The sequence below is a fragment of the Phalangium opilio genome, unplaced genomic scaffold, assembly GCF_054372755.1.
Source record: "Phalangium opilio isolate 3A_F unplaced genomic scaffold, DU_Popi_V2 ptg001170l_1, whole genome shotgun sequence".
NCBI lineage: Eukaryota > Metazoa > Arthropoda > Arachnida > Opiliones > Phalangiidae > Phalangium > Phalangium opilio.
In genome coordinates, this window is record NW_028324255.1 from 12,987,064 (window position 1) to 13,014,368 (window position 27,305).

The 27,305-nt window shown below is 39.1% G+C and overlaps 4 protein-coding genes and 1 long non-coding RNA gene across 9 annotated transcripts; 3 read left to right on the top strand and 2 right to left on the bottom strand.

Annotated features, from left to right (window-relative positions):
• Window positions 1–7,514: 7,514 nt before the first annotated feature.
• LOC149587358 (uncharacterized) lies at window positions 7,515–8,544 on the top strand. The gene is made up of 4 exons (XR_016380296.1): window positions 7,515–7,628; window positions 7,712–7,882; window positions 7,975–8,060; window positions 8,134–8,544. It is a non-coding gene; the product is annotated as an uncharacterized LOC149587358 (long non-coding RNA).
• Window positions 8,545–14,163: 5,619 nt separating this feature from the next.
• On the bottom strand, window positions 14,164–16,890 carry LOC149587359 (uncharacterized). 2 transcript variants are annotated; one of them, XM_089863425.1, is made up of 3 exons: window positions 16,595–16,890; window positions 16,226–16,342; window positions 14,164–16,144 (listed from the first exon to the last, which is right to left on the bottom strand). In XM_089863425.1, exon 3 carries the CDS (start codon window positions 16,136–16,138, stop codon window positions 14,840–14,842), a length of 1,299 nt encoding a protein of 432 aa, XP_089719551.1. In that variant the 5' UTR covers window positions 16,139–16,144; window positions 16,226–16,342; window positions 16,595–16,890; the 3' UTR covers window positions 14,164–14,839. The 2 variants fall into 2 exon arrangements, with proteins under 2 accessions (XP_089719551.1, XP_089719550.1); XM_089863424.1 differs by lacking the exon at window positions 16,595–16,890 and having other exon boundaries at window positions 16,226–16,404.
• A 3,656-nt stretch (window positions 16,891–20,546) lies between these two features.
• Window positions 20,547–21,796, top strand: LOC149587360 (uncharacterized). Of its 3 annotated transcripts, XM_089863378.1 has the most exons (4): window positions 20,547–20,765; window positions 20,921–21,052; window positions 21,127–21,583; window positions 21,667–21,796. In XM_089863378.1, exons 1-4 carry the CDS (start codon window positions 20,586–20,588, stop codon window positions 21,699–21,701), a joined length of 804 nt encoding a protein of 267 aa, XP_089719504.1. In that variant the 5' UTR covers window positions 20,547–20,585; the 3' UTR covers window positions 21,702–21,796. The 3 variants fall into 3 exon arrangements, with proteins under 3 accessions (XP_089719504.1, XP_089719502.1, XP_089719503.1); XM_089863376.1 differs by having other exon boundaries at window positions 21,127–21,764; XM_089863377.1 differs by having other exon boundaries at window positions 20,933–21,052; window positions 21,127–21,764.
• LOC149587361 (uncharacterized) lies at window positions 21,790–24,146 on the top strand. Of its 2 annotated transcripts, XM_089863374.1 has the most exons (6): window positions 21,790–21,979; window positions 22,038–22,798; window positions 22,851–23,075; window positions 23,143–23,371; window positions 23,489–23,544; window positions 23,779–24,146. In XM_089863374.1, exons 1-6 carry the CDS (start codon window positions 21,790–21,792, stop codon window positions 24,067–24,069), a joined length of 1,752 nt encoding a protein of 583 aa, XP_089719500.1. In that variant the 3' UTR covers window positions 24,070–24,146. The 2 variants fall into 2 exon arrangements, with proteins under 2 accessions (XP_089719500.1, XP_089719501.1); XM_089863375.1 differs by lacking the exon at window positions 23,489–23,544 and having other exon boundaries at window positions 23,779–23,947.
• On the bottom strand, window positions 23,999–26,560 carry LOC149587362 (uncharacterized). Its single transcript, XM_089863379.1, has 2 exons — window positions 25,300–26,560; window positions 23,999–25,177 (listed from the first exon to the last, which is right to left on the bottom strand). Exon 2 carries the CDS (start codon window positions 25,049–25,051, stop codon window positions 24,392–24,394), a length of 660 nt encoding a protein of 219 aa, XP_089719505.1. The 5' UTR covers window positions 25,052–25,177; window positions 25,300–26,560; the 3' UTR covers window positions 23,999–24,391.
• Between the last annotated feature and the right edge of the window lie 745 nt (window positions 26,561–27,305).

Here is a 27,305-nt window from a genome sequence, read left to right on the forward strand (position 1 = left end):
ATATATTCTCACAGTCCGTCCGGTATACCCTTTGATAATACAGTAATCTGCGCAATAACAGATCGCGGCAATTTCCGCCTGGAACACACTAGCGAAGGTGCCCAGGCAAGCAGAAAAGCCGACCCTTGTGGTTTGGCAGTAATAGCCGGCGCCAGCGCCGGAATCAGTCTTGGAACCATCGGTGAACCAAATAGTTTCACCCTCAGTGCCAAGAGGCAGCAGGTTAGTCCACTCTGCCCGACTGGGGAAGTGGATGCTGAATGGCTTAGTGAAATCAAAACTGGTAACGGTTTTGTCAGAGCACATCGTTAGCGACGGCTCAAGTGCGGCGTACTCCCGAAAGAGCTTCGTATGGCTGTAATCCCAAAGTCTTGGAACCCAGCAGCCACTAATGTTGAGCCTGTAGGCCCCCATGACAGCCTCCTCCTCAATGAAGAGACGAAGAGGAAGCATGTCAAGGAGCACCTCCAGGGAAGCCGTTGGGGTCGATCTCATGGCCCCCGTAACACCAATGCAGGCAAGCCTTTGAAGCTTGCGCAGGGCAGCCTGCACCGTCTTAAGCCGGACCCTTGTCCACCAGACAAGTGCCCCGTAAGATAGTATGGGTGTGATGATCCCAGTATAGAGCCAGTGTACAGCCTTGGGGTTGAGGCCCCAAGTCTTGCCGACAGAGCTCCTGGTCCTCCAGAAGAGCATCTTGGCCTTCTTAATACACCGATCAAGATGCGGCTTCCATGTGAGTCTGCAATCAAAGGTCACCCCCAGGTATTTCACCTCGGAGGACTTTGTCAGGACCTGGCCAAAGAAAGAGATATCATTGAACAGATCCTTAGTATTTTTCCTCGTAAACGGAACAAGGACAGTTTTTATCAGGATTAACGGTGAGGTTAACCGCCTGACACCATTGCTCCACGCTAGAGAGAGCAGATCTCATAAGCGTGGTAACAGTATCCGGGAACTTCCCGGTAAAGACTATCGCTACATCGTCCGCATACCCGAAGCAGCTACAGCCCCCAGCACTCCCGAGCCTCCCCAAGAGTTCGTCCACCACCAGGCACCACAACAGGGGGGAGAGCACTCCACCCTGAGGGCAGCCCCTGCTGGTAGTCACCCCTAGAGAGTCCCCAAGGAGGGACGCCGACACCTCGCGGTCGGTAAGCATGGACTTGATCCAGCGGCCAAGAGTGTCGCTGATGCCAAATCTCTTAACAGCTTCAGTAATAACCGAGCTAGAGACCTTGTCAAAGGCCCCCTCAATATCGAGGAAGACGGCCAGTGAAATTTCCTGAAACTCGAATGCCCTATCCAGGCAATTCGTAAGGCCGTGAAGAGCCGTCTCAGTGGATTTGCCTTTTTGGTAAGCAAATTGTGAAGAAGAGAGAGGAGTTACCGAAAGTACCTCGTCTCTAATGTACCTGTCCACCAGCTTCTCCAGAATTTTGAGGAAGAAGGAGGTCAGGCATATGGGCCTAAATGCCTTCGCCTCGAGATAGGAAGCCATCCCGGGCTTGGGAATAAAGATGACCCTAGAGCGTTTCCAGTCACGAGGTATGTGACCGAGAGCAATTCAGAGTCTGTAGATCTTGCATAGCGGAGAGGCGATGTGGTCTAAGCCCTCCTGCAAAAGCAGAGGGAAGACCCCATCGGGTCCCGGAGACTTGTAGGGCTCAAAACAGTTGACAGCCCACCGAAGCTTGGGAATTGTGACAACCTGTCTGGCTACACTCGTAAATAACAATATACACTCGTAAATATCCAAACTCACACGCAACAACTATGTGCACGACAGCTACGGTTTAAAATTATATAAATTCAATAGCCATAAAACTGAATAAAATAATGTTTCAAATATATATTACCGTTAACTACGTAAATGGCTTTTTCTTTGTGATAAACAGAATTGTACTCTATGCAGGAATACGTATCACCTCCAAATGTAAAGAATATATATATTGTTATATATTGTACGTTAAAAATTAAGGGCCTAAAGCATTTAGTTACGGAGGTACGTCCCTCCATACATTTCACCTAAAACAAGGAAATTGTATCACATGGGGAGTAAGACATATAAGCGTGCCCATCTTGTTTACACCATTTCAATAGCCTCCAAAAGTAAATGAGCCTTTATCTAGCAGAAGTGTTCGTTTGAAGGTAGAGGTGTGCCTAAGCTGGTAATGTAGAAGTAGTTAAAAGTGTAATTGCGCAAGAGTTTCCAAATAATGATTCTTTTATTCGTACTAAGTAAACATTGTTCTTTAGAGGTATTGTTCACTTGTATATTTTGCGTGACAGTATCGAATTCCGCTTGAACGGAAAGTGAGATAGCTAAAGACGTCATAAGGTACTGGAATCACACGGGAAACTGGTAATTTCAGAGTCACTTCAAAGTTTGCGTCCCTGTGAGTGTGACATTCCTGTTTATGGCGCATGTCATCTACTGTTCTTTTATTACAACTCTAGAGCGCTCTGAGAGGGTTTTGGTGAAATGGCTTTTTGTAGGATCATTCATGCGCAGTGGAGACGCGGAGATAAAGATTTACCATCTCTATTACAGGCCCTTTACAAAAGGGGCTGTCGGTAGCGAGGAGGAGAGACTTGAGAGGGAGTGTTAAGGCTCTTTCAGACGATCCAACTTTTTGACTCAGCTTGATGGGTCATGGGCCAAGAATGTAAGAGGACTAGGCAGGGTCGCGAAAAGGCGTCCAACGAAAAAAACGGCCACTAGTAGCGCGATCTATCGGCTCAATTTATCGGAAACCGGAACTTCGTCACTCTTTGGGGTCAAATCACGTGGCTCAAAAACCCGGAAAATATAATTCCAACTTCAGTCTTCAGCGCATGCGTGAGTGTGACAAGGCCTAATCAAAGAAAATATACGCTCCAGGAATGGAAGGTATGTCTGGGGGTTGGGTTGACCAAGGAACTTCCGGTCTATGCAATTTCAATGTAGCCGGAAATACCTCGGTCAACCGAGCTTGCCTTTGGAGCGTACTAGGAGGGGCCAGACAAAAATTTACACTAGAGGAAGCTACACTTTCCATTCCTGGGGAGTGTATCTTCTTTGGCCTAATCAATGCCTACGAGATAAATAGGCATTATTTATTTATCTCGTAGGCATTGGCCTAATAGTAGCTGAGCCTAAATTTAGCCAGCCAATTGTTTACAGAGTAAAGGCTTGGTTTTTAATTTAGGAAATGTTATAAACCCAACACCTTTCATGTACTGTTTATGAAAGTAGCAAATATCACTATTACAGTTAGTTAAAGCGCTGAGCTTATTTTTAACCTTCTTGAAAAATTAGAATACATAACTTTATCCTTTGCCGTACTGTTTAACTATTATTCGCCCAAGGTTTGGGTTTAAACAAGATAAATTCGGGAAACCACCATATTTAAAGGGAAATACTCTGAAATACGGCCAACCGAGATCGCGCAAAGATGGCCGTAGCCGGAAACGCTTGACCCCAATTCCGGTTTCTCCCCTATTTTAACCCCCGCTGATACGGGAAGGCTGTTTTTTTAGAAAGACGAAATCGTTTGCGGGTAGAAGCTTGCGACTGCCTAGTCCTCTTACTATTCTTGGCCCATGGATGGGTCAACTCGAGTTGAATCAAGTAGTTGGATCGTGTGAATAGACGCTGGATGGGTTGAGTCACCAAAAAAGTTGGCTGACTCAACTTTTTCATTTCATTTGTTCAGCCAATCAAAATGAATTACAAAAAAAAGCCTTTTTCGCGGGTTATTTCGTAAGTGTCAAGGTAGGTGGCGCTTGAAAAGTTCCATTTGGCGGTAAAATTTTAGTCGTGTGAAAAGGAAGGATTTACTTCACTTTTCCTTTCAAAAGTTGGGCAAGTTGATACAACTTTTTGACCCATCGAGCTGAGTTAAAAAGTTGGATCGTCTAAAAGAGCCTTTAGTCTAAAGTTAAAGAAGCAGTAATATAAATGGAAGCAGAAACAAAGGAGGGGTACGAATTTTTATCTCTCTTTCACTCTATTCTAGCAGGGAGGAGAGACTTGAGAGGGAGTGTTAAAGTGAATAGGCGCGTTCGTTCGCATTCCTGGCTAAACTCGTCTCTCTCTGGCACTGACTCGGGGACTCATCGCGGTGTCCGCGCGCATGCGTCAAACAGTGGCGCCGCTAGAAACTTTTGCGGGGTAAGCGGTATTTTGTGTATGGGCCCCCTACCCAGCCGTGATCCATGCGTGGTGAAAACGGGGGTAAATCTAAGGTGCACCGCGGTGCCTGAGCGCTGCTTTCTCGCGCACAGTTGACGTAGAGTATGACAGAGATTGGGCGAGGCGGTCAATCCCCCCTGCGCAAAGGATTTGCGTCCTAAAACTAAACGTACCGAAAATTGTTTTTACTACCCACCTATTTTCCCATTTTTCGGCGGATTTTATAAAGCGCGTTTCTATCTCCCTCTTTCTCTCCTCTTCGTATTTACTATTTCGAAATAAGAAGTAACAGTAGAGAGTTTAAGTTGCAATACGTGTAAGGTTCTACAGTGCATTGGACAAATGCACCGTAGAAGACTAAAAGTAGTGCAGCATAAACTCTCTAATAATAATCCTCGAGTCAGCGCCGTCCCGTTGACGATCCTTATCAGTACACAAAAAAGTAACACAATAGAGCTGGTCGAAGTGAAAAGTGCTCGGTTTAGCTACCTCTTTCGCTTCCAATAAATTCCTACCAGAAGGAGGTTTCGATCAAGTGAAAGTATTTTTGCCTCTCACTTCTAGGCCCGGTAGGACTAAAGGTCCCCATCCCCAAAGCACATTCTTTACTAACCTAACCCGATCCCATTATGATAGCGATAAAAGTCGGCCAAACCTGTAATAGCCACCGCGGTATTCCACCTGCGACTCCAGGACTAAATTTTGAATATTTTCAGTAAAATCGTATTTTTGTAAATGAGGCCCTTCCTCCAAAATTAGGCCCCCTTCAAAATTTGAAGTAAGCAGTCGCTTACCGCGATTACCTCTGGCGGCGCCACTGGCGTCAAATTTAAAAACCGGCTTTGAACTAGAAGGGGAAGGTCGTGTTTGAATTTCTGCCATGGTTAACTATAAGAAGTGTTGTTTTTTAATTGTTCAAGTAAACCTAAGTATTTAACAAGACCCGACCTGGTAAATATCGTTTTCAAACCATTTCCCAAACCGAAACCAAAGCTTGAAATTTATTGAAAGTGAATAGAAGCTAGTGGAAATCGGTCTTCCACAAGCTAATATCCATCTTTTACATTTTTCTATCTGGGTTTTTGGCTTTGGAAACGCGTGGAAGGATATTCCTTTCATATATTTTTAAGCGAATACCTTGAATCATTCCTACAACCGTTACAAAAACAATTTGGCATTTTTATTAAGCCTCGGTTTCCTCCCAACCAGGGGCGTCGGAAGTGTTTTGAAGTTGGGGGGGCTCGGGCTCTGATGAAGACCAAGGAGGATGTATGGGATGACGCCCCAAACCTGCTGCGGAGCTGTTCCTTAGACATTCTGTGAATCAGTGTATTCACACATCTAACATTAACGGCACGAATTACGCGATAACGATGTCAATGTGTAACTAAACCAACATGTATAACGGTCTAACGGATTTTGACTTAGGAGGCTACAGGCTTGTTCCAGTTTTCAGGGGATATACAGCGGGGATGAGACATGAAACAAATGCTTAAGAGGATTAGGATATTCACCGGGGATGAGGCATGAGAGTGTAAGGGGATATTCACCGGGGATGAGGCATGAGAGTGTAAGGGGATATTCACCGGGGATGAGGCATGAGAGTGTAAGGGGATATTCACCGGGGATGAGGCATGAGAGTGTTAGGGGATATTCACCGGGGATGAGGCATGAGACTGCAAGGGGATATTAACCTGGAATGAGACTATGCATAAGGTATTTCTCAAGGGGTGAGACTACTATTAAAGAAATTCAGAAAGTATAGCTAAAATATGCTTTACAATCTTTTGTAATGCAGTATGTTTTAAAATATAGAATTTTTTATTTTTAATCTAAAATTTAGTACCTAAATGAATACAAACTAAGAAAATTAAAAACCAAATGTGAGGGGGCGCAGCCCCCTCACATTTCGTTATAGCAGGGGCTTGAGCCCTCCCTGCCCCCCCGGTTCCGACGCCACTGCTCCCAACAGACGTTGATTGTTGGTTGAACAGAGTGAGTGGGGCAGCAGTCGATGGAAGCGGAAGCTGGCGCTGGCGGCAGAGAGAATTTTTAAATTCTCTCTGCTGGTGGTAGTAAACGACGTCACTCGCGCCTGCCCGTTAGCTAAAATTGAGGAACGGAGATAAAAATTCTTACCCCCCACTTTCTTTCCCATTTGCCACTGTATGACGGTTTTATAGCATTAGATCAACACTCCCTCTAACGTTCCTTACTCCCTGATTCTAGCTAACGCGCACGCGCGAGTGGCGTATTTTACTACACTACCGCCAACTCCAGCCTTCCACTTCCAGTTCAAAGCCGGATTCAAAATTTGACGCATGTGCGTAGACACCGCGGCGAGTGACTGAGCCAGCGCCGGAGAGAGACGAGTTTAGCCACGGAGCGAAACAACGCGCCTATTCACATTATTACTCCCTCTTTGTCGGTAGTATCGTCTGCTTGGCATTGGGGTTAATATGGAACATCCGATATGTAGATCCAAAGACGTTAGATGGGTCTTTAACGTTACAAGTCCGCCAAATTTGGTCCGTATTGCTTAGAGCCATATCTAAAGTTTTTGTTGTCCAAATACCGGATGTTCCGTTTTTTTCTGTATTTTAACCCCGAACTTTTGTAGAAGAAATTCTCCGGTCTAACGAGTGAAGGAAACAGCTAGTCATAGAAAACCCCAATCCCGTATAAACTGTCTTAGGTGTAATTATAAGTTAGGTTGCTCTTATTTCATGAAAAATATTTATATTCATTAACGATTGTAGATTCATACTGTAGTCCTACCTACGTTGTTCTATTAACCACCATGAATACGGATTCTTACTCTTATAACACCATTTCCAAGTTAAGTTTTATACTAAATTTAAATTTGAAATGGTATGTTTATTGTATTGCTATTATTTAGTTTGGTGTTACATTAAAGTAATTGTTCAAAATAGAACCCGTTGGAAGGTTCTCGCAATTGACAAATAACAAGACCACGCTGTATATGGATCAATATATGAAGTGGTTTACTCGTGTGATTTAGACGCCTCTCTGTTTTAACTGTTAATTTAACGTCAAGATAATATCAAAATTAATTACAGCTTCATAACAACCTGGAACCTTCTAAGAAACTTAGGAATTTCATTTGCAAAAGTCTAATAATTGAAAATGTGTTGACAACGACGTCAGATTTGAGTGGATACATATACACCATTCATATATTAAAGGAAAATTGGATATTAATAGCGTTAATGACTGAAAAGCAGTTAGTATACTTAGTTACAAACATTTTGTAAGTGAAGGTATTTACAAATATAATATATCGATAAGTAATAGTAAGAGACGTTCCTCAGACACCATAACTGAAAACGAATGATACACTTGAAGACAAAACACAAAACGTAAATGAAAATAGTGTATTGTAAAAGATATGGAAACTATGACACAGCTTTTCGACGCTGCATTACAAAGTGTAATAAGTTGCCGGCATTAGTTATTATTCCCAGAAGATACGTTGCGGGCGGACTTGAACGTTTTATTATTTTTATAAAATAGTACCTAATATGCAACCACCGCTTCACATACCAAAGCATATCGAAAATTACGTCCTCTTGTATGTAAAATAAAACAATTTCGGTTTGAATAAGCTGTTCGAGAAAAAAGGTCTTCAATCTTAAGAAATAGAACCCATGAGTTCAGTATTGTCTTTCACAACAACAAGCTACGGTATGTTTTTTTTTTTGTTCTATTAATAGCAAATTACGATTTTTCTAAAGGACACTTTACGATGCAAATTTACGGGCGTTTTTTGTCGTTAGTGCTGCTGCAACGGATGTTTGTAATATAAACAAGTAATTAAACATTCACAAATGAAAGCCACTAAGCTGATGAAAATTCCTACGAGGTATGCCACAAGAATAACAAGAGCTTCATTTAAATCTAAGAGGGTTTCATCCTCTTCTGGTCGCTTCCAAAAGACAGGTTCCCATTTCTCAGTGAACTTGGGTTTTTCCCTGTCCAGTCGAAACGAATCGGTTTCGAAGATCCGGCGAAGTCTAAGTTAACAACATATACGACTAAGTACTTGATAAATAACCCAATAATACTCTAAATAAGTATAGTTCTTCAGTTGGAGCATGGACTATCGGCATTGTCCATGCGAGACTAAAGGCTCTTTCAGACGATCCAACTTTTTGACTCAGCTTGATGGGTCAACTCGAGTTGAATCAACTAGTTGGATCGTGTGAATAGAAGCTGGATGAGTTGAGTCACCAAAAAAGGTGGCTAGGAAAAATTGGATCAGTGATCCAATTTTTGCTGACTCAACTTTTTGGTTTCATTTCTTCAGCCAGCCAATCAAAATGAATTACAAAAAAAAAGCCTTTTTCGCGGGTTATTTCGTAAGTGCCAAGGTAGGTGGCGCTTAAAAAGTTCCCATTGTACCGTAGAATTTTAGTCGTGTGAAAAGGAAGGATTTACTTCACTTTCCCTTCAAAGGTTGGGCAAGTTGATACAACTTTTGATCCATCGAGCTGAGTCAAAAAGTTGGATCGTCTGAAAGAGCCTTAAGTTATAGAGACTTTTGCGCCACCTTCATTTAAAGGTTTTTCCATACAAACCGTAACCGAATAGCAGCATACCCTTATGCCATACACTAATCTATGGTTTGTGTTTGAGTCGAATCTGCAACATACCTGGAGATATCCTTTTACGAGAAATACTCTAGCAGAAAGTAAACTTGCTGGTAGCAAACCCCAAGGATGATGCATAAGAGGGGAGGTAAAAAACGAGGCAGATACCACATACAGTGGCGCGCAACTTCGACGCGCAATCCGTTGGTAAAGGCGAGCCTCACGTGATCGTTGTTGGAAACGAGGGATATTCAAAATTATAATCAAGCTCATGAGTCTAGAGCAAGGAGGCTTCAACGCATGCGTGAGAATATACGCTCTCTTGTCGTGAGGGGAAGCACTAACAATGGTAAGCGGGGAACGCCAAAGTACCGTTTTAGGAACGGGGGACTACGCGCATTTTGTCTGAGTCTGAATTTCCCCTCTTAATAAATTGTCGTTGCAAACACTCTTTACACTCATACTTATGAAGAGCATTATGATTATATTACAAAATCAAGAGATTTAAACATATTTCATACCCATTATTCAAAGATTTCTCACATTGTTTGGAAATTCGAGGACTAATGGGTGTTGCCATGAGTGTTTCGAGGATTGAATGTTGTCCTATATAACACAAATCCGATTTCGTACTGACCCACGGAAACCAATTGCCGAGTTCAAAGTTAAAATCGAAAGGATCTACAAAAGTCTTGGCGAATTCGGTTACCCCGGACTTGAACATTGACATATATACATCCGAATAAAGATCGGGGAAATCGTCGAAAATCCCTCCAAATTTTTTCGATTGTTCGTACACTTTACGCCCCAATTCTCCTCCAATGAATCCATTCTACGAAAATGTTTCTATGGTCAAATATAAAGGTGTTTAATATAAACTCACTTTAAGAAATTGAGTTGAATAATGTCCTTTGATCATCAGAGGTACGCATTTTGGTTTAGAGAGGATATCATCTAAAGAATCTATGGTAAGCCACTTTGTTGGTACGTTGGACTGCTGATAGCTCAAGATGGTATTTGATACAAAAAACAAACACGCCAACCATAGCCCATATATAAGTTTAGTTAAACCTTCATGGGGTATCAAAGGTGATCCTTAAAAAGAAGTATATTAATCAGATGATAAATATTGTACACCTTCAAGTGCAACGTAAAAAAACCTTAAGATAATAGACTAAAATTGGAATTTTCAGTCATGATGCACCAAGGTTATTGTAAAATTTGTTGATAAGATGTGTGGCAGGGTTTCTAAAAATCCGGCACTGCCAAAAAACTCTTTGGTCGTTTGAAATTTCAATCGACACATTTCAGATACTACATCTAGTATCTAAAAGGGCTACAGACAAATCCTCCACCTTTCCCAGGCTTAAACTTCAGTGCAGTGTTGTAAGGCCTTATGTTAGTCAAGTGTGTCAAGTACTGAGTGAAACTGAACTGCTACCCTTTTTCTCTGCACTATCTTGACTCTTGACTCACTAACGGCCTGACAAAACTGTGGGAACAAAAAAAAACCTTTCAGTAGAAACTATGTATTAACGACTCTTATAAAATGTAAAAGGATATACAGTATATCTTCGTGGGATTTATTTAAAGCGTAGTATCTCAACTTTTACGATTTTCCGGGTTCTTTTAAATACACTTAATTACCTTGTAAAAGTATATTTGGAGCTATCTTCCAGAGGGTTTGTGTCGCGTCCTCACAAAGCCAAGTCAGAGAAAATCGGGAACAATATCTCGGCTGCTTCCATCTCGAATTTCGAATGTTTTTATCGATAGCCAAAAGCATCGATATTACGACGAATGTGAATAAGAATAATAAACTAACCTATGAACGTTTCGAAGATTTCAAATGAAACAGTCTCTTGGATGAATAGCTACGATTACTGATAGGGTCTTACTGTTAAGTCCAAGAATAAAAAATTGCCGCTGATGTTTTGCGAATCGGATCTAGGGTTGATCGACAGAAGTTTCATTTTCTCGACATAATAGAAGGTCGTAAATCTGATATCCTGAAATTTTTCGTGCGATATTCCTGTTCCATGTATAAACATGTCAACATTCTGTATGGTTTATTAATTAGAATGGACAGTTCAGTATACGGGGTCCATTTAGAAGGTAAATGAAGTTAATTACCTCATTATGTAACATGTCAAGCCAATATTCCCATGAATCTATTGACAGAAGGTCTGACCTCTCAAATATAACTCTGAAATGTTATTAACTAGAGTTTACGGTACACCTATTTTTCCTAACGAGGAAGAAATAGTTAAGAATTCTACAGGCTCTACTATTTTCGATATATATAAGTTGCAATCAATTCAGTCTTCGTCAGTTATTGAACTAGGTAGTTTTGGTTGCCTTTCTGGCTTCCATAGGCCTACCTACCTCGATGACGACTTATTATCCACAGACAAAACAAGATGGGAAACCAAATCATTACCTCTCCGAGCCGAGAGGACTATCTTTTACTTAAATAGATACGCATTTATTGCTCTTTAATTTATTGATAAGCAACTTTAGGCCTTAAAATTAATGAACAGAACCACTTCGTAACGTCCGAGGCTCGGAGGTGTAATAACATAAATTACTCAGAGAAGTAAAAATTACGACTCTAGTAGAAGTAATCATCCGCTCGGCGGAAGAGTACATTAATTTCTCTTTAAATTGTAATATTATCGTGCTAAATTTAGTAACAATTTGTAAAATTGGATTACGTTTTATTGCAAGCCTTGAACAGAGCACTTATACGGTCAACCCAGGATTTGTATTGCGGTATATCAGAAAGATACTATTATCATAGTCGTTTGGAAACATAAAACTATTATTAAGTATATTTAAATTTATGTTGTTGTATTCAGTAACTTTCTTACATCAAAAATTCGCATAGTGGTGGTAGAATCGTTTACTGGATTCAGCGAAGACATCCCTATATTTCTCAACTTTACTCTTGTAAGTTCAAAATATGGTTTAAAGAACTTTTAAACAGGAATTCATGTATTTATAAAAGATGTGAAAGGAATGTATAACAGTTAACCTTTGCATCAGTCCGACAATGAACGGCCTTTCATCTAGCTGAACGGCCCAACGAGAATAAGAGCCTCCGCTTCTCTCAACATACCGTACACTGTAAAAAATAACCGTACTGTCTAGTACCTTTAAAGGTATTTTTCAATGCATCCCCAGACGTACCTATATAGGTACTACAAAATACCGTTGTGTAAGGGTACTCTGAAATACCTCTTGAAGAAGGTACTTTTGAGGACTATAAGGTATTTTGTGATCCCGTAATGGGTATCATTTAAACCTCAACAAAGGTCGGAATAAAACTTTCAAATTGTGAAAGGTACTCCTTATTACCGAAAAGGGTACCTGTTAACACTCAAAAAGGTTCGAAAATATACTTTTAAAGGTATTTTGTGCTACCAAGTTAGGTGTCAAATAAAACCCACAAACAGGTCTAAATTATACTTTCGCGCCATCAAAAATATTTGCGCCACATTTGAAACTGGTAAACTTCATCATTTTCAGACATGGTAAGCAATACACCACTTCGATATAAAAGAGACGGAAAGACACGAGAGTAATATTTTCCTTCCATCTCAACTTTTAGTGTCTTTGTTGTGGGCTTACGGGATGAGGGTAAAATTTTGCCTTCCATCTCGCCTTAAGTGTCTGCGCCGTAGGCTTGCGGGGTCGTGAGAGTTCGCATAGTAAGCAAGGGATCAACCACTCAAGATTTCCCGATTCTACATTTAGCTCCCCCTTGTTAAGGAAGGTGTGATACTGTTATAGTGTAAAGGTAATTCAGGGTCACATATACATGTAAATTTTTTGAATGGCGACTGAAGGCGTAAGCTCGGATTCAAACCTTTATATTAACTATGTATGCCTTATATCATAATTGTATTGCCTTTAAATGATGTAACGTATGCTAGTGTACATAGCTGTCAAAGAAAATAATTAATATTAATTATATGTAATTAAATATTTAAGAAAAACCACTAGCTAGGAAACTTGAGATTGAAATTGAAATCTCGGGTAGAAAACCACTACCTTATTCTACCCTACCGAACCTAATCTTTATGGTTATTATTAATATTCCAACAGAGATTTCTTCTACGCTGTCATTACTAGTGCTACTGGTGAAATGAACAGTTAGTGTTAGAGAATTTGGGCTAGAAGTATTATATCATGTATTTTACTTTAGTAGTGTTAGTTAAAATCAGCACGCCGGAACTAAAAACTCCCTCTAAAGGAGTCTGTTAAGTCCTTTTCTAGTTCCAGGGTACGATAACATACCACCAGAAGCGCTGAAACTCTAAAAGGTTTCACTATATACCTTATATTTCCAAAATACCCCTTTCGAAATCATTTAATACCCGTACTGTGAGACAACTAATAGACTACGTTCATGGGTACTAAAAAGGTCGCGGAGGTATTTTATAGTACCTTCAAAGTACCTTTATTTTTGACAGTGTAGGGTGGAAGGGATTAAACTATGAAGCACGACCAATGATACCCGATTTTATTCGAAACATATCTAAAACTACGTACAAACACGGGGCAGGGGTATAGTTAGACTTAACGTTAATTTGAATTTCATGTTGGCTAAAGTCGCATAAAGTATTGGTAAATATTTATAATACGTAACGTTAATCTAAATTTCATGTTGGCTAAAATCGCATAAAGTATTGATAAATATTTCTAATACGTAGACCAATTCAAACACCAACCTATCCCAAAAGTTTAACTTTCGACTTTGTTTACGCTGTAGCTGTGAAAAATTAGGTCCTTTTTTCAGCTTCGCATTACGGAGTTATATTTGAAACACAGCTAAACCTGTTTACTCAAACAGCAGAGGTCATTACTGAATAGAGTTGAACTATTAACAAGACACGCACATATAGACTTAATGTTAATAGGATTTTCAGGTTGGTTGGTATCGCATTATATATATTGGTAAACAATAATGCTACTTAGACCAATTCAAAAACCGATATTTAACTTTGTACTTTGTCCACGCTATAGCGGTGAATGTGACTTATGACCTTAACGGACGAGGATTAGCGTGTTAAATTAATTCTCAATAAACCTCAGTCATACGTGCATACGTTGTAAAAATACAATAAACACGGCTTGAAAGTTTATAGTGGAAATTTAGAAACCCGGAAGATGAGCCGGCCCAAAAATTAACATATCTGAACAGGCCACGTATAAGTTTAGGATACTGTTTGCCTAAATCATACGATAGGAAACAACTTGAATTTTTACTTTTACGAACATTGGCTAGAGAATACAAAATTTATCGACATGTTTGTTACTCTAGAACTATCGTTCTGAAAACTATAGTATAATGATTAACTGAAGCAGCAATGGCTCAAAGTTTGTGAATAACATTTTTATTCTTCAGCACTTAACATACTCGTCCTTCCCTTTTATATCTATACTTGTACCACGTCATTGGTGACGTTGGGATACACACTCAGTTAAAGATCAAAACTCGGATTATACAATAAGGGAAGTTAGACTTGAAAAATTCTTCAAGTTATGGGTATATGAAAGCTACCATTATCTCCTCGACTTTGCCTTACCATGTACCACTAATACCATTTAATAGGCTTTCTATTATCCAGTACTTTTAAGTCAAATAAGACTTAAAACTTTCACATCGATGACATCGAGTTGTCGATATATTATGGAATATGTTAAACTCTTTTTTTTAACCCTTCGAAACGCAATCTTAACATATTATCCCGTATTATCTTTCACAATCTGATTTTAACAAACTAAAGAGGACAAACTTTCCTGAAGGTTTAATACAAATCTCTAATAAAAAGGCGAATTTTCAAATCAATTTCCTTACATACGTTCAGCTTTCACTTGCAAACATTCAATAAAGTTTTAACTGCTTTTTACCAAACAGAGAGGTTAAGAAGGAACAGAATATCCATAAAAATTCATTCTTAAACGGAGTTATTTTGAGGCAGTTAGAAAGTTTCTAACGAAATTAATCAATTGGAAAACATACATAGACTCTTTAGTCAAAAGGAAACTAAATGACATTATTCAAATTAACTTTTATCGCCCCGTAAAGATAAGGTGGTTCTTTCATTCTTATGTAATGGCATCCAACATAATTCCCTGAATATTCCAATTTTGTCAAAATAATAGAACAATGTGTGTTAGGAAACTGATTTTCATCGTTATCCAAACCGAACTCATTCTTCAGGTGATTAATTGGTTCTTCCCATTTTACACTCGATTCTAAACTCGAAGCGTTAGGATCTGGGCAATAAATCACTTCGTTCACTGGGAGAGGCGTTGCAGCTTCGTTTTCCAATTTGACACGATTTAAGTGAAACTCTGAACTAACATTATCATTCGATAAAGGTTGTTGTTCTTCCTTTACTTCCTTGGAAGTTGTGGTTGGACTTTCACATACGGCGTTAACTTCGCACTTGGAAGGCGAAGTATCTAATGAAATTACTTGGTTGATGTTGGAACCGATATGTTTTGAATTAGTACATTTAGACTTCCTCGCGTTTCCGGGTTCATCAGGACCTGATTCAGAATGAATTTCGACTTGTTTTGACTGATCAGTTTCAGTGAGAGAATCATCGTTTATATTTGTCACTCGTCCCTGTTTGTCGTCTGCTTTGAATTTTAATGGACACGCAAAGTCTGCAACGTTGATTGATTGATCGCTATCGCTTTTCCGTCTTAACGAAACTGTTTTCCGAGTTTTTCGTCCAATTCGAGATTTTAACGGATGAAGTCTAGCAATGTGATTTCTTAGTACATGTTTTAATTTGGCTGCGAAATCACAAAACGTACACTTAAACGGACGTGCGTCACTGTGAGTTGTGACATGTATCTTTAAAACATCTCGCCTTTGGGAGCGATAATCGCAAATATCGCAATTGAATGGACGCTCGTCACTGTGAGTCATGACGTGTTTTTTTAAATTCCCGCGTGTTCGGGTACGGTAATCGCAAATATTGCATTTGAATGGACGCTCGTCACTGTGCGTCAAGACGTGTTTCTTTAAATCCACGCGTGTTTTGGAGCGATATTCGCATATATCGCATATGTACGGACGCTCGTCACTGTGAGTCACGACGTGTTTCTTTAAATCCAAGCGTGTTTTGGAGCGATATTCACATACATCGCATTTGTACAGACGCTCGTCACTGTGCGTCAATACGTGCATCTTTAAATTCCAGCGTGCTCGGGTACGGTAATCGCAAACATTGCATTTGTACGGACGCTGGTCACTGTGAATTAATTTATGATTCTTGAAGACTGAGCTCATTCCTGTCTGGAAACCGCACTGTTCACACTTAAACTTCATCTCTCCCTATTGAATCAACAGTTGATACTTTAAATCACAATTATGAATTTAAACAATGTAACGGTAAGATAAGTGATTTGGGCATACCGGTTAATTCTCACATAAACATCCAACAATCTTTTTGATCGAAATTTGAATCGGGTTGCAAATTTTACATCAGTGTACGTGTTGAACAGCAGATACTGAGCTAGATTGTCATTAAAGCTGAAATAACATAAATATCTTATGAAAATGCTCCACATTGACATTAATTGAGGAAAGATGGCTATCCATGCAAAAATGGGGAAATCCCCCAGCATTCTAATTAGAGTAATCTAACCAGTTTATCATAGGACTGCGATAAAAGTGGTCTAATTAATTGCTCAGCCAAAAAGGCATGGCCAATATGACACTATCCATAAGTATTCGAGGATGAGATATCGTTTTAAAACATAATATTAAGAAAATCGAAATTACCTTAAATTTTAAACTCTGAGATAACGTTTTAATACGCTTCCAAGTTCCGAGTAGATCCAACGTACTTTCCTCGGACCGCGTCTACAAAAAGGTTTTCACAACAGAACGTGGAGCAGACGAAAAAAAGGGTTGAGACTTCAAGAACAGGGACGGTGTCACTCACGGACATAGATATATTAAAAGGGTAGATACACAATTCAATGGGAGGTCGACGCGGAAGGGGCAACGAGCAGACAGCCGCTATTTTCTGGGGGTAGCCGCATAAAACGCCATCTATCGGGAACTTTCGAAACTAAATTAAAGGATGAGCTTAGAGTAGTGGCACTCTATGTTAACCCCCTATAGGGCATAATACCAACGGTGGTATTTCCTCGAAAGTAAGTAGAAATACAAGTTCCAAGTGTTTTTTAAAAGATTTTACAGGTGTAAAATTTATAAAATACGTTTTTCTGCTCTTAGCTCGTATAAAATGGAGTAATGGCATCTCCGAGGGTTTGACTTATTATGCCCTATAGGGGGTTAACATAGAGTGCCACTACTCTAAGCTCATCAATTAATTTAGTTTCGAAAGTTCCCGATAGATGGCGTTTTATACGGCTACCCCCAGAAAATAGCGGCTGTCTGCTCGTTGCCCCTTCCGCGTTTTTTCGTTAAGCCTAAGCCAGCGAAGTGGATCTAGACCCTTTATAGTTTTACTATATCTATGCTCACGGATCACGGCGGTGAATGTGGGGTACGTTCAGTAACGAAAATCTCAAGGAAATCGCTGTTTTCTTGATGGGCTTGAGACGTCACAGTGACGTAAAAGGTTGTTGTACGGAAAAGTGACATTTTGAAGTTAGCGCTAGGGCTGTGCGAATAGTACTTTTTAAGGTATTCGTCGAATACCAAATAGCAGTGTTTTTGGGAGCCATCTCTCGGCTCGGAATAGGAAAATGACCAAATAATTTGACCAAATAGTGTGAAGTTCAAAAATTCGACCAAATTAAAATTTCTATAAAACTATTCTACCAAATTTCAAATTTATAAATAATGGGACACGGAAAGGTACTTTTGAACGGCTGAAAACTTATTTTTGAACGAATCAAAGGTTTTATTACCTCTCCGAGTGACGTATGTCACGGAGAGGTTGTGTAACGATCGTGTGTGTCTGTCTGTCTGTCTGTCTGTCTGTCTGTTGTTACACCCACGTGACCGCGTTCGCAGTTTCCAAATCGGAACAAACGTGTTCGCCATTTCCGAACTGCTTTCACAGTCACGGAAATGGCTCCTCTACTTGAGTTCTCAGACCACCATCTTCTGGTCTTTATCCATCCCACACGGACACCAGTCTGTACTTACTGGCTTCTAATCACCACCTTCTTTTCATCTTCGTCCATCCCACATAGACACCAGTCTGTACATACTGGCTTCTAATCACCATCATCTGCTAGTCTTCGTCCAATCCACTTGGACACCAGTCTGTACATACTGGCTTCTAATCACCACCATCTTCTGGTCTGTACATTCCGGCTTCTAAACACCACCATCTTCTGGTCTTTGTCCATCCCACTTGGACACCAGTCTGTACATTCTGGCTTCTAAACACCACCATCTACTGGTCTTCCGTCTATTCCACATAGACACCAATCTGTCTCATTGGCTTCTACTCCATTATCATCGTTTGGTTTTAGGATATACGCGGCGATCAGCTAGGGTTACGAGAAACGTCTAGCCTCCCTAAGGTGGGATCGCCACCAAAGGTTTTCGCAATTGCGCTTTTTCCTTACTATTATGATGGAAACGAATCGTATATATACCCCAAAATTTGAAGAAAGCGGGCAAGAGGGGTACCCTTCACTTTAAAAGTCAATATTGGCAAAGTTTGAGATGATAATAGGTATAACTTTATTTTAAACGATTTAACTATTATTAATGTTAATTATTGAAGATTAAAATAATTAAAAATAGTTATATTTATTTAAATATTAAAGATAATCTTGTTTCTCAACTCAAAATTAATACGGAAAGAGTTAAAAAGCAGTCTATGTTTTTGTCTGTGTGTGTCCGTCCATTGTTACACTAGTGCGTCGCGTTAGCAGTTAGCCTTGTGTTGATGTGTTAAGAAATCATACAGAACCATAATATTCCCTTTTTCCATAATATAAAGTGAATATGTGGAAGTATTTTTCGTAATTATGATGCATTTAGTACTTTTGTAGCTTTAAAGCTCTGTTTCATTTTGATATTCCAAAGATTTTTTTTAATATTGTTGTTTGAAATGGCTGTTTATATATTACTTAAGCTATACTACATCTGTATATAGAATAATCCTTGGTTTAGTGATTTCATGAAGAAAACTATGACCTAGACTTCGGCGGGTATATTAAGTATCATCCGCAATAGGCTTAGTGAAACAAAGAGTAAATAATTGAGGCCTGAGGTGAAGTAAACTTTTGGGCTTTGATTTTCGTGTCTGAAATGAAGAGACATCAACGGTTCAGAGTGAGCCGAAAGTTAAATACACTATTAAATAATCAGGTTAAGATTTTATAATAGAAGAAAAGATCATGGTGGCAATTAGAATAGTAAAAGGGCTAATGGTAAACGGGTAGTAGCTACAGACTTTTTATTCTCTTTATGGTGCGCATTGACTATTAGTGCGTCTAGCTACAATTCAACTTTGGTGTTATTTAATGTTAACATTCATGTTGGCAAACTAGACGAGACGTTAGTGTTTACACTGCAAACCAGTTGTGAATGTAGCTATCAGAATATACGGTAAACAGCTGAAGCGTAGACTTCATTTCCTGATCTTTTCCCCATTGACTTATTTCCATGTGTCCAAGATTTATCCTTATTGGATGTAAAATGTCGTCTGCTTTACTGTATTATTCGCTATGCTTGGAATACTGCTTCAATATTTCGTAAATTTTTACTTCAAAAAAGAGAAATAATTCCATATCTAGGTAAATAAGTTTGTAGTAGAAGACCTCTTGACTCGGAGAGGTAATATTTTGGTTTTCCCAACTTGTTTTAATCAAAATTCGGTTAGTTGTCAATATATCCCTATTCGCTTTGCAATGTATGACCTCTTCCATGATACTATATTTTTTAATAGGTATACTATAGTGACATATTATTAGGAAGTTCAATAGTTAGCTCCGCAGCGAGAAGTTGATAATAACCAGTACCTTTTAAGTTAAAACCTTTAATGATTTATTCTTGTCTATGAACTTCTAAAGACTGAGTGGCTGATTCCAGCTATAGCCTCCTAGATCACGCGACTCGGTGAACGCGGGTAATACTTTTAATAACAGTAGCCACGTCAGAATTTTAAGGCTGTGTCGCGTCATCTATGGGGCCACGGTCCAGCGGACACTATGACAGCGCCCATAGGGATAGGAGCATCACATTTATGTTTCTATCTCTATGACAGCGGCCTCAAATTCACAAAATCAACAGAAAAATTCAAAAACTGGTTGCGAATACCAAATAATTTGGTCAATAGACTGTTAAAAACATTCATTTTCTCGTGGTTTTATCCGCTATAGAATAGTCGGTTTTTCGAAGCTCATTATTTGGTATTCTAGAATTTTGAAAATCATTATTCGATTCGTCGGTGCGAATAGTAAACGTCAATTTTGACCAAATTATTTGGTCCGACCAAATGTGGATGAGGGGGGAAAGTATGAAAGAGCCCATAGACCCAATGTTAAAGGGCTCCTTCGGACCCTTAGACACATGGCCCCGCGGATTTCCATCCCCTCTTCATAGACGATCTTCCTCAGTACTCTCCCTCTCTCTGGCTAGGTAGGGGGGCTCGGAAATCCGCGGGGCCATGTGTCTAAGGGTCCGAAGGAGCCCTTTAAAAGTCACGTTCATCAAAGTTTCTCCAAAGAGTACACAGCACACTTATTCGCTATGGTCTTTGTAATGGACTAACAACTTCGCGCGACGTCACTCGCGAAAGTAGTGTTTTGACCTTCAGGGGTTCGAGTAGTAAAAAAAAATGGAGGCGCGTTCAACGGCGGAATTTTCTTCTCAGTTTGGCCCGGATTATAGGACAAAACTTGTCCAAACAACTGTAAAATATGATATTTTACAAAAAAGAGGTCATTTGTGTGTTTGTCCTGAAATTACGGAAGAAGAAGTTCCTAAGAAGAAGGCGTTATTTGAAGATAAACTTCAGGTAAAGCTAAGCCTTGGTTACAACCTATGAAAAATTGAAACAATTCTTTCTTTCTTGAATAACATCCGATTAAGCACATGAATTAACTTTAATTACTACTAATTTGTGTGTTTTAATTCGTTTTCGGTTAAATTAGAATCATGATCACATCATAGTTTCGTTTACAGGCTTTGGCTTCAGAAATTGGGGGCAACGATGTATTTTCAAAAATTAGATCTTTTCTCTCTAACGAAGATAAGAATAAATGCCTCGTAATTGCAGAAAAGACTGATCTAATTAAAAATGAGGTAATTGTTAGCTCAATATATTTGAACGAATGTAAATCACATAAATCTTTTCTTTAAAAATTTAAAAATTTTAGTTGCTTTTGGAAGTGACTCGGAAGGATCGCTTCCTGGCAGAGTGTGGAATGGATCCGGTGAAAATTATTGTTAAGCAAAATGGTCAAGCATCAGTATTCCATGTCTTTAAGGGTTGCGTAGCCCAAGTCCAACTGCTTGATGCTGATAATTTCCTCCAACAGTACACAATGCAAGACATTTTTCAACAACTTTTAGATAATAGTTTTATTTACTGCCCTGGACTTACCGAAGAATCACTTAATAGTTTAAATGCGCTTCCATTTACCCCAGAAGGTATCCAGAAACTATCATACCCCATGGAACGTTATTGTTCAGTCAAATGCCTTGTTTGGTTTAAGACTCCTAAAACTGCCCCAACGGCTGATGTCGAAACTGGCAACTACCGGTGCCAAGAATGCAACTATCGTTCCCGTTACTGTAAAACGCTTCTTAAAAGAAAAACAGAAAGATTGATAGGTACTAAAAATGAGGACAGTTCTGTTGTGAAAGAGAAAACTTCACCAACTTCCAAATAAAAATTGAAATATTTGTCACCAAAGTCTTTGAAAATCCGTCGGAGAAAAGAGAGATGTAGAAAAGCTCGGCTATTTCAAGTCAATGTTAAACTTACAGAAAAGTGTGAAAAATTGAAGTTAAATTTATCTGTAAAAAAAAGCAAGGAAATGACTGAGGTTACGCAGATTATAAATAGGGATTTCAAGGGTGAACTAGAAAATTTAATGTCCGAGCTACCATCAAACAACGAAAATGAGGCTGAAATAAAGAATAAAATGCAAGAGGTTTGGTTGAATGAGACTAAACACCAGGAAGAAAAAGACAGACTTGATTTTGAAAAAGACCAACAACAAAATTGTATTATTATTGTTAATTTTCCACTTATGGAGAGTAAAGACATTTTTCTACTTTTTAGCGTTTGGCAAGACAAGCAACCGATGGAGTGCCATCACCTACCGAGTGGCTCAAGCTTTGGCATGCAGAAGCAAGGCAGCTTATTTAGCTTTGCAAAATTTCAAGATCCTTAAATTGCCTAGTTGGAGAAGTATTCAAGCTAAGATGGCTCACAATTTGGTAGAACCAGGGGTAAATTTGGATAGACTGAAACGCCAAAAACTATGTTATGATGATTATGCAAAAGAGCAAGTTGCTAAAGGCTTTAAAGAGCCAAAAGGAGACGGAATTCTGATTTTTGATGAAGTAAACGTCGCGCCAAAAGTAGCCTGGAATAGCAAAACTCATAAATTGATAGGCTTAGCCATGTCTCCTGATCAGCTAGCAACCTTAGATGACATTTATGATCAGCTAAGCGCTGAACAAACTATCCCTAAAGCTGGCTACATGCTTCAATTTTTATGGCGTGATTTAACATCTGACTACGATATAATTTGTCCATATTTTGCATCAGAGGGGTCAACCAACGCCCATTTTATTTGTGCTTGCTTAATGGAGATTCTTAGTGCTCTACACGCGGTTGGTTTTAAGGTGTCTGCCTGCCTTTGTGATGGTGCCAGTTCAAATCTGAGTTTGATCAAGATGACACAAAATTATTCCGGCGCTTATGGCGTGAAGATTAACCCTGGCACTGGAGATGTTGACATCGAAGTGAAGCCATGTTTCAATAATCCATTTCGTCTAGACCATAAAATATATTGGATTATATGTCCTTCTCACCAGGTACAATATATAACATAATATATATTCTCAAATAAAATAAATTCCTTTTCAGCTTAAAAATCTGATAAATGCACTATTCGCATCGAAGGATTCTGGTGCTCGTGCTTTCAAGAATAATGGAATATCCTTTGGGTGGCAAACTATTATTGATATGAAAAAGAGAGAAGACTCTAGACGGGATCAAGACATTCCACGCCAAGTTCGTAAACTCTTAGAATCATACATAATTCGGGACTCTTGGACTAAACTTAACGTTAAACCGGCTAAAATAATGCAAGTAAGTTTCAACTTGGTAACGCATAGTAGCAATTGTTCCATTCTAATTATATTTAATTGATTAACAGCAAGATGATGTATTAGCAGAGCTGTACGAACACGCAAATCCTGACAATGCATCCCTACCTACTGACCACAATGAGACTATGGCGACGTACAATTATTTGAAAGCCCTAAACTTGCTCTTTGAAAGCGGAATGCTTTCAAACCAGAAACTGAAATCCTTTGACGACCGAGTTATGCTAAACATTGAGGAGGGTTTGGAATATTTTAAACAATGGCTTTTAGACCTAAGAAGTAAGTTTAAACCACTATTAATGTGCTTTAGTGTAGCATTGGCTTGACAAAACATCTGCGGCTAATGTCTACGTTACAGTAACATTATAATTGATTTTAGTGTTTATATATCTGTAGGCAGGGATTCAAAATTCAATGTAATGTATCCCGGAAAAGAATTCATATCGTGGCAGGTAAGCCACACCCTATCCAGGGTTCGAACAAGAAAGGGAATTTGAAAATAGGCCTAAAACGTCCAGGGGTATTTGAAAATAGGCCTAAAATGGTCAGGGAAATTTGTAGAATATGGTCGGGGAAAACCTGCAAAAGTCAGGGAATTTCAATCCAAAAATTTTGTACGAACCGTACAGTCCTCAAGGCATAACAAAAATTAAGAGTTTGTGATTTCAACTTTCCATTATTTGTAGACATGGGACCTACTTCGGATAATGGTGTTTGGTTTTAAGGGCCTTGCCACCTACTTCTTGAATGAATACCCGGACCACTATTTGATGCCTAAAAGATTAAATGGCAGTGCTGTTGAAAGCCTATTTTCTCAGTACAAATTCAACGCAAATGGGAAGATTACAAGTTTAAACTTTGCATACTCTCGTAAAGCTCTTTTAACAAAAGAAGATGTACATGGACATCATCACTCGGGTAAAGGGTATCGGGATACACCTTTATATGTTAAGCATTGTTTTTCAAAAAATCTGTAGTGTTAAGGCTGAGGTAGCTAAACAATTAATAAACATTGTGGCTCTGCCACAAGCGTAAAACATTTATATTGCCAAGAATTTATCACAATATTAAAATATTACTTGAAAAGTCAATTGTTCTTTACGTGTATACCAAGGACATATTACCAAGAAAATAGGAACATTTTGAAACAAATAAAAACAGAGTTATTGTTTAACGCGAAAACTTCAGAAAAGTTTAACCGCACACGCTACTTTTCCACCAGCTATTGCGGTTTTGAAATTAATATCTTTAAATGTTTTTACACCACTTGCGTGAGATGTCTCCAACTTAAATTTTTAATTAAGTATCAAAGTCATTTAAGCATTTAGGTTTAGAGGTCATTCTCCGTGAAGAACGGTACCTATTCTGATTCCCTTGACTAGGATCAGTTGTAACTTGACTAGTTGCGGACTTGGTTGGTTGACTAGTTGCGGACTTGGTTGGTTGACTAGTTGCGGACTTGGCTAGTTGACTAGTTGGGGACTTGGCTAGTTGACTAGTTGGGGACTTGGCTAGTTGACTAGTTGGGGACTTGGCTGGTTGACTAGTTGGGGACTTGGCTGGTTGACTAGTTGGGGACTTGGCTGGTTGACTAGTTGGGGACTTGGCTGGTTGACTAGTTGGAGACTTGGCTGGTTGACTAGTTGGGGACTTGGCTGGTTGAGTAGTTGCCGACTTGGCTGCTTGATTGGTCTTGGATTGCTTCCCTTTGGCCTTGAGTTTAGGTGCCTCTTTTAAGTCCGTGTCTTCTTTCTTCCTTTCATTACTTTTTTTCTTTTTGTAATTTGTTTTACGTTTAGTTAAATTCTGCGCTTTGTCTTTCCTTTCACTGCCTTTGGAATTTGAAACCACAAAAAGTTTATCACGGAGACTAGCACAACCTTTCAAGGATTTGTTTTCTTTTTCAGATCTTTTGGCATCCCAGGCTGTAATAACTTCATTTGTTGTTGCATGAAGCATTTTTCTTTGCCATTCATGGAAAAATATTTCTTGGTTTACAAGAGGTTGGTTTTGGTGAATTTTGGAGCAAGCTTTCAGAAATTCAACTTTTAAGTTTTCGTCTCTCTCAACCTCGTTTTTTGCCGCCTAAAAATATTAAAAATTATCTTTCACGAAGAGGAAATAAGCTAATGTCCGGTTATTTTGCTCACATCCTATAATAATTTTAGGAAATGTGACGTCAAATATCTCAAGTTTAATTAACTTACTTGTGCTATATTTCGTCCATGGGCTTTAATCCCGTCCAGTGTTAAAACTCCCCTCAGTCTCAAATTCAATGCGTTTAAATACGGTTGAAATTCTTTTTTTGGTAAAAAAATCCACCCCGATCTCTTTTTCGGAGACCTGAAAAGTTTACAGCTTTTTTTTCCTCTTGACTCATACGATAGTTCATAGCACACCAATAGAAAATTTTCGATTTCTGCAGTTGCTTACGTGAAATTCTTTTCTGAATGCCATACTTCTTGTAAATTATTCTATGTTTGGATACCTTCCAGATTTCTCCAAGGCATCCACCTCCAATAGTTAGAAATGACCGTTGAAATTTCTTTAGGTCCACAGGAGGTTTCTCTTGTTTCTTCATGGGAATATTTGTTCGGTGAGGCAAGAAGTTTTTAATCACAGAATAGGTGACTTTTCCATAGGCGTGAATTACTTGTAACATTTCATTTTTGTCCGTAGAATTATCGCATAATCCACAAAAGTTAAAATAGCTTGACAAACAGGCAAAATCTTCTCTGATACTGGTGAACCAGTCTAATAGAGTCTTAGTAATTTTTTCCGAAGGTTTTTGGGTCTTTCGTTGGTTTTTGTTGGGACCATTGTTATTTGAAATTTTATCAAAAATATTTAAAAAGATATGGCATAGCCTTTTAATACATCCTTTAAGGCCAAGATTTTCTCCTTGGCATTTTAAAGAATTTTCCACAAATTCCACATGTAAATTTAATTGGGCGACACTACATAAATTTTCTTTAAAACTATCAGATCTAATTTTAGATTCTATATTTTCTATTACTTCGCTTAAATTCATAGTGAAAATCCGATACGATAAACCGCTCTCACAACCAGGGCTGGAAATAAGCACAGGACACTGGACATTGTCCAATAAAATTTTAAAATGTCCCATAATTTTTTTAAAAACTAAGGGGGTCACTGGACATTTTGACCTATAAATTTTCCGAAGTTTTGTTACCTTGACTATGGAGACGCGACACCATTTTTGCACACTCCAGTGGACAATGTCCTATAAATTTTCCAGTCAAACCGGGGGTCACTGGACCCATGTCCTATAACAATTTTTTATTATTTCCGGCCCTGCTCACAACTTGACAAGCTACAGCCAAGCAAGCAGACGACGTAAACCGCGTTACCGCCCAAGAATACCAGGAGCCGTAAAGCGCTGTAACTCTACGCTGATTCAACGGGAGATATAGGGCGAAACTCTGATGAACCGCGAATTTTGGCTGCTTTCATCCACATTTGGTCCGACCAAATAGTAACGAATAGTCTGCACGGCCCTACATAGACAAGAATAAATCATTAAAGGTTTTAACTTAAAGGGTACTGGTTATTATCAACTTCTCGCTGCGCAGCTAACTATTGAACTTCCTAATAATATGTCACTATAGTATACCTATTAAAAAATATAGTATCATGGAAGAGGTCATACATTGCAAACTTAGCGCTGTTTTCGAAAATGTAGTTGGGGAACTTGGGGAAACGTCTTACTGGCCCTCAAAACGTCACGAAGCGCAAATGGCGCTATTCAATTATTAAAACGACCTCGCAAAAGATCCATTTTTTTAAGAAAATTATGTCTATTTGAATTGTAGAAGTATTTTTGTAATGAAAACTAATACAATTACTATAGTAATAGCATTGTTGGAATTTAATTTTTAGATCCCGCGCCAACTTTTCGTCTGTCAAATGTTCAACAGTCAAGCGCTACGTCACGCCATCAAAAAAACCATTTCGATTAGATGGTTTTTTTGATGAGCAAGTGCTGAGCATCATGACGTCAAAACCGGAAACACGAAAAAGCGTACAGTGGGGAAAATTTGGCATCGCTTAGTAAGCGCTGTCATCAAAGAGGGTTACTGAACGTACCCCTTGTCTTCAACAGCGTCTTCCATTGCCCCCAAGTATGGTTTCCGTTGTTTTGCGAGCTGCACTCCGTACCATTTCCGGGCGTCGACATCCAAGGAAATACAGA

Bases quoted from the DNA above. Each gene is read 5' to 3' on its own strand.
- LOC149587359 (XM_089863425.1), bottom strand. From the start codon at position 16,138: ATGAAGTTTAAGTGTGAACAGTGCGGTTTCCAGACAGGAATGAGCTCA.
- LOC149587360 (XM_089863376.1), top strand. From the start codon at position 20,586: ATGGAGGCGCGTTCAACGGCGGAATTTTCTTCTCAGTTTGGCCCGGAT. The intron at 20,766-20,920 runs GTAAAGCTAAGC...ATCACATCATAG, and splicing joins TATTTGAAGATAAACTTCAG to TTTCGTTTACAGGCTTTGGC. The intron at 21,053-21,126 runs GTAATTGTTAGC...TAAAAATTTTAG, and splicing joins CTGATCTAATTAAAAATGAG to TTGCTTTTGGAAGTGACTCG.
- LOC149587361 (XM_089863374.1), top strand. From the start codon at position 21,790: ATGACTGAGGTTACGCAGATTATAAATAGGGATTTCAAGGGTGAACTA. The intron at 22,799-22,850 runs GTACAATATATA...ATTCCTTTTCAG, and splicing joins TTATATGTCCTTCTCACCAG to CTTAAAAATCTGATAAATGC. The intron at 23,545-23,778 runs GTAAGCCACACC...CATTATTTGTAG, and splicing joins AAGAATTCATATCGTGGCAG to ACATGGGACCTACTTCGGAT.
- LOC149587362 (XM_089863379.1), bottom strand. From the start codon at position 25,051: ATGCTTCATGCAACAACAAATGAAGTTATTACAGCCTGGGATGCCAAA.